Source organism: Hyalella azteca, unplaced genomic scaffold (genome assembly GCF_000764305.2).
Source record: "Hyalella azteca isolate HAZT.00-mixed unplaced genomic scaffold, Hazt_2.0.2 contig16984, whole genome shotgun sequence".
NCBI classification, from domain to species: domain Eukaryota; kingdom Metazoa; phylum Arthropoda; class Malacostraca; order Amphipoda; family Hyalellidae; genus Hyalella; species Hyalella azteca.
Window position 1 is genome coordinate 665907 of NW_025946787.1, and position 8737 is coordinate 674643.

At 36.7% G+C, this 8737-nt stretch overlaps 1 protein-coding gene across 1 annotated transcript; it reads right to left on the reverse strand.

Moving 5' to 3' along the window:
- Window positions 1-5822: 5822 nt before the first annotated feature.
- LOC108678552 (low choriolytic enzyme) lies at window positions 5823-8068 on the reverse strand. Its single transcript, XM_018167005.2, has 3 exons — window positions 7912-8068; window positions 6409-6509; window positions 5823-6004 (listed from the first exon to the last, which is right to left on the reverse strand). Exons 1-3 carry the CDS (start codon window positions 8006-8008, stop codon window positions 5879-5881), a joined length of 324 nt encoding a protein of 107 aa, XP_018022494.2. The 5' UTR covers window positions 8009-8068; the 3' UTR covers window positions 5823-5878.
- Between the last annotated feature and the right edge of the window lie 669 nt (window positions 8069-8737).

The following is an 8737-nucleotide window of genomic DNA, read 5'->3' on the forward strand; positions in this document are numbered from 1 at the left end:
TCGGACTACTGTTTTGTTGCTCCAAGCTGACTCGTACAATTGAGGTTAATTTTCGTCTTGCTGCTTAATACGGAAACGTGTAATTTTCTTCGATTTATCCAGACTGCCAAATTGTATTGGTTGCTTAATTAACGGGCATGCAAGTTCACGAACGAGTTTTCAAGTTACTGTGATCAACAAATAGTGCAAGGAAATGAAATGAAATTTTGAAAATTATCCAGTTGGGAACGAGTCCTCAGCATACAAAAAATTATAACTCAGTACTCACTGCAGTGAGTGACATAGAGCGCATTTTCTCGTCCGTCCGTGACGTGAAGTCACGGACGGACGTCACGGACGGACATGACGAGCACAATAGCGCCTTTTTTCCATAAATGAGAAAATGCGCTACAAAATTTAAAAAAAGTCGTGTGAAGAACTTCGGATGTGAATTTAACCATTAATTACTGTGGGAGAGAATTAATTTATAGAGATTTCATCAAAATTTGTCGTAGAATTGAGCTTTTAACTTAAAATAAGCGGCAACTTAATCTCACTATACAATAAATTTCTTTACTACAAAGTCAAAAAATCCACATTGTTTTGCTTGCGATTTAAGGACGCGGTATATATAGTTGATCGTGGGCGTAGAGTGGCCGACTGCCTTCACACCTACGTTCTACTGATTTACGTTAATTAATATTACTTGCATCGTGCAAAGGCGCACAAATAAACATTTAAAAATACCAATAAACGTTTAAATAAACCATCCGCTTACCACAGATGGTGGTAACTCTACGGATCACTCACATGCTAAGATTTCCGAACGTGCTATTTGTGTTATGAAAATTGCATAGGGTAGGCGTTGTTTCAAGGGCCAATTTATGAGTTTAATTTAGGGTCCATGGTTGTGCGCTCACATGCGGTTCAATGTTATTTGTTTTACAGTATTGCTGTGACGTCAAGTTCAGCAGGCTATGATCTTTGTAAGAGGTGAAGAGGTATAGTTCCTACGCAAAACATGCCTTCAGCACAAGCTTGTTAATCATGTAAATATACTAATCGAATTACGCTGCTCATGTTAGCAATACAACGATACTCTATTCAGCTATAATGATGTTACTACTGATAATATTAATAATAAAAATTTAATATTTGATATTTGTTAATATTTATTAATAATAGTATTTATTTTATTTAGTAAAAAATTAATATTTATTCTATCTCAGATCTTCACTTGCAGTAACCAACTGCACTAAATTCCCTAGTAAAGATGGCTGAGAAACTTCCTTAGCATTAGATACACGCGGAAAAAATAACGATAAGCTTATTAAAAACACTTTCAACGTTTTTGGAAAGGTTTCACAGGGCTTCTATGAGGTTACACTATATCCCCACTATACATATTGCAAGGTGAAGATGAAGATGCCTGCCTGTCAATGAAAGATTAGAGTTGGATTGAAATATGATAACTTCGAGATATTCATAGAAGTTTTGACTGACGCTACGTTCGCAATAATTTCAATAGAAAATTTTCCGTGTTGACGAAATTCGTAATGTAAATTATGTAGTGATCGAAGTATAATCTTAACGAATAAACAGTATGAAGGCATGTTACTAATGATCATGATAGTATTTTTTTCATGCTTCTAAAACAAGAGAAATGAAGTTTAAAAGATTGTTTGTTAACAATATCGTAAAAAGCACATTAATCACGCTGAATCAATCTATTTGTGGTTTATGATGGAATCATTGCCACCTTCTCTTTTGCATGCATAAAGGCAACCACCGCTCAGTTCTGTTCAACTGAAATACCAAGAAAAACTTGCATCAAATTTATTATTACATCAAATTTACGCAAATATTTTTTTAAATTAGTAACCAGACACGTATGCAAATTTACATGGACTCAGTTTGAAAATGTGAACGATTTTAATAAACAAAACACTATATACACATGTTCAGCTTCCAGTTACCATCGTTCAAATTTCTTGGCAAGCATCTTGCAAGATGTAGTCGCTGGAAGCAAATCCATCGAGAATTCAGCTTCGGTCGTGATTCAATTATCAGAATCTCGTTGGAGTCGGTTTCTAATGAACACGACGGCCCACGATTGATTGACTCAAGACGAGCGAGACGTTGATTGCAAGATGGACTATTTCAGAGTCACGTTGCGTAGGGGGAAATTTATACCAGGGATTTTAGTACTGCGTAATACAGCCAGCAGCTGTATGCTCTGAATGCTAATATGTAGGGAGACTCGATTGTGATCATTTGGCGATTTCTTCCGAAGTGATAATTTCGAGCAAAATCTTAAGAAAGTTTAGAAGTTGATGATGTTGTATTGGAACATATGATGCTGTATTGGAATTACTGAAATGGCATGTTCTCTATTTACTTGCTAAGTGCATTGCGTTATAATTGAACAATCACGATAAGTTTATTCGGTCTGCTCGTTATTCAGAGTCAATAATCAAGTTGATGTTTGACGTACGAGACAAATCTCGATAGGATTAAATTGAATTCTGTTTTGAACAATGGATATTAGTTAATGTTTTTTGGCAAACATTGAGGCGAAGTTTTTTAGTAAGAACTAAAGCTATCAGATAGATTATTTAGAAATTTCATGTAATATCCCATACGTTGCTAAACGGGCAGTCATGCCGTGATTTGAGTCTAGTTTTATTTAGTTATAGAAGCTGGCTTTATTTCAAGCAACATACGATCAGCGAAATTTCACATTTTTCATAATTTTCACTTCGAAAATATCAGCGGTCAGAAACACTTGAACTCTTTTTCATCGATAAACGCGCAAGTCACGTAAATTGTAGCAACACGAATACTCACGAAAGAGTAATTTTTAAACTCTGTTATGTCCTTATAATTCTCTCCACGTTTCAGTGCTGTATAATATGAGCTAACTTCACGCGTTTAGCAATACTCGGTCTGTTCTCTGGAGCGAGCGGAAGACAACAACTGGCGTACCGGAGGTTACATTGGTCGTTTCCGGGGATTTGAAGCGAACGAGTTCATTTTGTTGGCACTTCTTCCAGGCCGGAAATTTGGTGCCATTGGAAGCATCCCGTGGAACGAATCTTGCAGACGCTTTTAGAAGTTGAGGATACCAGGACGGTCGTTGAAATGTTAAGAGTCGAACTTGCCTATAGGGGCTTTCGGGTGAATGTCTAACCCGTTCAAGGAATGTTCAGACGTAGATATTGGTTGCTTCAAGAACTACACAGTTCCCAAACATGTTCTTGTATGAGATTAATTATTTTGGTGAAAAAGTAAGTGGAGCCTTGATATCAACAAAAAATAATATGGTAGCTGCTATAAATTTAAGAAAAATAACACTTTAATGCTAGGGATAATATTAAAATTTGTTTTTGCCGCTCTAATCCTGAATCTAAAGTCCAAAAATTATTGCTAATGTTACGACTCTGTGTTATATCTTCACAAACAATAGAATATAAATTGAACATTTTATAACTTTTGCTTAAAGTTTGTTCAGGGATGTCTTTCTTAACTTTATTATAATTGCAAATTAACTGCAAGGAAATCATTACTGTAAAATCGGCTACCTTACTTTTTTAACCTCTCAGCATCCTACTAAAGTTTTTTATTGTTCTCTCTTTAGGTCAGTTGTGTGCACTCCATTTCATCCTGAAGTCATTATCAACGGCTTTCGTTCTCGAGAGTTTATGCTACGCTTCGTATAAACATTATAGTGCAAAGAGTATCAACAATAAAGAGTCTGCCGATTTATTCCGCTCATTAAGTAGGGCTTTAAATTGAACAAAAATATTCAATCACTGAATAAAATCATTATTATTTTTTATCATTTCTACAATTATTTGAATGGAATTTGGAAATAAAGCAGAAATTATAGTTAGTAGAAGAAGATATCTCAATATAATATCAAATTATATGCAATGATTGCTGAGATATTTCACATATCAAGGAATGTTTTTATATTTAAACAACTATACCTATATTTAGTGGAAATGAGTTTCACTTATCCGGACTATGATTTTTTGTTCACAATGACCTTTATAAAACTGTAAAAAAGGGAAAACGAACTTGACCTGGTGGACCTAACCTCAGTAGAAAGGTGTCTTGTAACTTAGAGAAGTGTTTTATACACACCTAACCCTAACCAAACGAGGCTGGCGTTTTTTTCAGAATATTCGGTCATGTAATTCATTTCTTTTTGTGTCCGTTTATTAAGTACAAACTAATAAAGTACAAAACCGGACGCAATTTTTTTCGGATTTCTTACCTCTGCCCGGGAATGTTAAATATCATGTCCGGGTGTTGACGAAAACTCTAAATACAACTATAGACATATTTATATCAAAACAGCTATACAGTATTGCAATATGCTTAATCTTGAACAGAAGTTCAAAACTATTTTCGAATTTATTCCGTTTATAAAGAGCTTCTGAGCATCACAACTAAATAATTCATGCAAAGTTTCTTCTTCAATTATAAAGTGTGGTGTGCGTTGCATTCGATAAATATATAATAAGGTTATTGTCATAGATTAAAGCTATCCGATGACTATCTTTCAGGATTTTGGTTCACATCAGGAAAATCATGCACATGCATCTTCCCGGAATGTGCAAGAAAGTTCGGACGTATATTTAAGTAATGTTTTGAGGCGACCAGCGAAGCTGTTCTAGGGTCGCCGTATGGGCCGCCAAGATGCCGAAGCTCGGAGAGATGAAGTGAACTTTTGGCATTAGCGAGCGCCTGGGAGGCCGTAAGAGAAATATTTTCCTAACGGATTTTATATTTTGTAAGCGTTTGGTCTTTTTAATTCAAACTTATGACCACGATGCAGGGCTCATTTCTGTGGGGAAGGGGGTGGTTCACGCTGGGCCTTGAAGAGGTTTTAGTATCTGGTATGATTTTTTGGAGTTGTGATAACCACTTGCCACTTGCAGAACAAGAAATTAGGGCTTTAGAACCTTGGTTCAGAAGTTTAAAGCCATTCAGAACATTCACCGATCAATCAGTGTAAATTTATTCGATATCAAATGAAATTCTTGGTACAAAATATGTCTAAGTTAAATGGTTATAAAGTAGTTCCGAATTGTATGTTTTGATTTCAATTTCTGAAACATGGATTTCACTTTCTGATTTCGTCTCTGAGATATTTTGACGTCACCTCAAACGAAACGAAATATTATTACATCATAGACAATCTGCAACCAAAATCCCAAGTATATAATATAGAGATAATTTGAACTCCTTGGTACAACTTACGAAAATATCGGTCTTTGACAATCTGGCTGTACCTCACAACGAGCAATGCGCTGGCAAATCTTGGTCCCAGGGAGCCGGCGAGTATCCATGCAAATGCAATCTTCCTGCGTCTATGGCGGCAATAAAAGAGCGGGACGGCCTAACAGGAATACCGCGAGATTCTTTGTGTCACTACTAGACGATCGTATTCTTTTGGGGCCTATCGAACGCGAGACGTCGGAGCCGAGAGGCTCCTTGACGTTGCGTGACGAGTTCTTTTTCTGCCATTCGGTGGTATTAAGCTCGTCCCTCTCTGGCCATTGACGACTAGACGGGCTGACTGCGGCTGCAACGTGGTTTACCAGACCAGCGTCCGAAGAAATAAGACCAGCAGCTTGACCAAGAAACTGTGAATGCTTTGGAACTCTAGGACCTCCTCAATTAAACATTGCAGCAATATGGACAGTGAAGTTTGTAACCTGCTCTCCCAATAACTATATATTAAAAACACAACTTGCAGATTTCGGATATCTGAGGCTATATATTTAAGTTTGGAAAGTATTTTACATAGATTTAAATGCAATTTATTGGTAACATATGACAGCAGAGGGTAGTTTAAAACGAAATTAAACAATGATAAAGATTTTAGATTTCAGTGCATGGCATTGTAGCAACCGTAAAGGACTTGCAGGCGTCGACGGTCCAGCTCAGTGAGAACAGCGCCACCGAGAGGTCTGGTAGGACTGGTGAGAGCGGTCAGAACTCCAACAGAAGAGTTCTAGGAGTAAAAACCAAATACCGAAGTTTTTACTAAGAAAATATACGAAACTAAGAGTAAAGCAAAACATTCTACAGTATAGTAATCATGAGACAGATGACTCGACAGATGTTTGAAATTACACTCGCTGTTCGAAAAACTTTTGTTCTCTAGGCTTGAACTTTATTACTAACAGTGCGAGATTGCAGATTTGTTAATAGATATGTTTCTAATATGATCATAGTACTACTGTTAGCTATAGCAATCAAGGAGCTAGGATAGCCCATGATTGCTTGCCTACATCAGTCTCGTGCATCGTTATAAATACTCTAAGTAAATTGAATTATCCATGTAAACATAGCATCATAAGTAATAACATTTATTTTGCACTCTTATTGGAATGACTGTCATTCATAAAGCCTCACCTTGGCGAAAGCGTTGCGACCGTAGTGCATGACGCTGTCAAAGTCATACGGGATGTCCAAGAACGTGTATCCGTTATCGACTTGAAAATGGTGTCTAGAACCTGAGGTTACGGAAAAGGTTACTAATCATATTATATAAACACATAGAACTATATATTTGGAGACTAAAATTTGTGAACAAGGTTGGCTTGTTTCTCAAGGGACGGTTCCTGAAGGCACTAGAACTATACGCTGCATCATTTGCAGCCGTTGACGTATTAATTCTCTTAGATCGTGTACATCTGCACAGTTAACATCATCTCCGTGTACTGGCTACAGCGACAATAGATCATGAATAGAAATTATAGCGTAAAATTTCATTACGTAAATGCGACGTTAATCCAGATGTAAAGGCTACTAAGGGTCGTTAACTCTTTGTCTACAGGCATGTTACTCACCACTACAGCTATTCGCATGTTAAGGGCTGGAATCTAAAGTTACCTTCAATAGACCGAGGCCTGAAAGCATGTATCATATTTGAGTTTGCTCTAATTACTCGTCGCTAATGGTATTCACTCGTTAAGTTTGCCGAGGACTGTAAGACGTTTATACCAGGGTCAATCTTGCTCCATTTACTTTTTTCTCCATTTTTTTCAATTGAAAGATTGTATCTAGGAAAACAATCAGTTAGCTGAGGACTGGAGAGCGGTTACTAGGTTTAATGTTGCTCCATTTCCTTGTTCCTTATTTTTTTTATTCAAAAGATTTGTATCCAGAGTAACCATCAGTTGACCGAGGACTGGAGAACAGTTACCAGGTTTAATGTTGCTCCATTTATTTGTTTCTTATATTTTTAATTTAAAGGATTGGTATCTACAGTAACCACCAGTTGGCTGAGGACTGGAGAGCGGTTACCAGGTTCAATGTTGCTCCATTTACTTGTTTCTTAGAATTTATCATTTAAAAGATTGGTATCTATAGTAACCATCACTTGCCCGAGGACTGGAGAGCGGTTACCAGGTTTAATGTTGCTCCATTTACTTGTTTCTTATAATTTTTCATTTAAAAGATTGGTATCTATAGTAACCATCACTTGACCAAGGACTGGAGATCGGTTACCAGGTTTAATGTTGCTCCATTTACTTGTTTCTTATATTTTTAATTTAAAGGATTGGTATCTATAGTAACCATCAATTGGCCGAGGACTGGAGATCGGTTACCAGGTTTAATATTGCTCCATTTCCTTTTTCATTTTCATTTCATTTGAAAGATTGGTATATAGAATAACAATCAGTTAGCAGAGGACTGGAGACCAATTACCAGGTTTAATGTTGCTCCATTCCCTTGTTTCTTATAATTTATCATTTAAAAGATTGGTATCTATAGTAACCATCACTTGCCCGAGGACTAGAGAGCGGTTACCAGGTTTAATGTTGCTCCATTTACTTCTTTCTTATATTTTATCATTTAAAAGATTGGTATCTCCAGTAACCATCACTTGACCAAGGACTGGAGAGCGGTTACCAGGTTTAATGTTGTTCCAGTTAACGGCGATGTGGAGGTCTCGGTCAGGTCTCGAGTGCTCGTGTCTGAGGCCCAGGGCGTGCAGCAGTTCATGCATGACGCGGCCTCTCCACACGCAGCCTCTGCCGTAGTTAACCCTCACCTGTAATTCAATTAACTTTTCAGGGCCTTTGTAATTGCAGTTTATAAGTAAATAATGTTACTTTAAAGTTGTTAATTTATTTTTTATTTATATATTCCTTATATTTATTATAATATTAGGTTGTTCCCAATCAATACTTGATTGTGACGTCATGAAAGTGTGGTGAGGTCCAACTTAAAAGTTTATAGTCTCAGTTTATCCAAATAATTCAGTTTGTTGAAGAAGAATTATCTACTGCTAAAAAAAGGATACAAAAAATATTGTCGAATTTATCAACCAGATGAGTACGATATCTAATATTTAACTAAATTTTCTCATCAGAAAGACACAGCTTTGAGTTCGAAATATAAATTGATTTCAATTAGCATCTTGCATTACATAAATTTTGAGGAAACGTAGTAATATGAGAGCACGCAGTAAATATGAGAGCACCTAGTAAATATGAGAGCACTTAGTAAATATGAGAGCACTTAGTAAATATGAGAGCACCTAGTAAATATGAGAGCACGCAATAAGTATGAGAGCACGTAGTAAATATGAGAGCACGCAATAAGTATGAGAGCACGCAGTAAATATGAGAGCACGCAGTAAATATGAGAGCACGCAGTAAATATGAGAGCACGCAGTAAATATGAGAGCACGATTGTGAGGTCCTTGGTATCCTACAGCCGAGCACCAGCACGT

Coding starts and splice junctions, on each gene's coding strand:
- LOC108678552 (XM_018167005.2), bottom strand. CDS start 8,008: ATGCATGAACTGCTGCACGCCCTGGGCCTCAGACACGAGCACTCGAGA. Junction 6,510..7,911: donor CTGGAACAACATTAAACCTG/GTAACCGCTCTC, acceptor CCGTAACCTCAG/GTTCTAGACACCATTTTCAA. Junction 6,005..6,408: donor GTCGCAACGCTTTCGCCAAG/GTGAGGCTTTAT, acceptor TTTTACTCCTAG/AACTCTTCTGTTGGAGTTCT.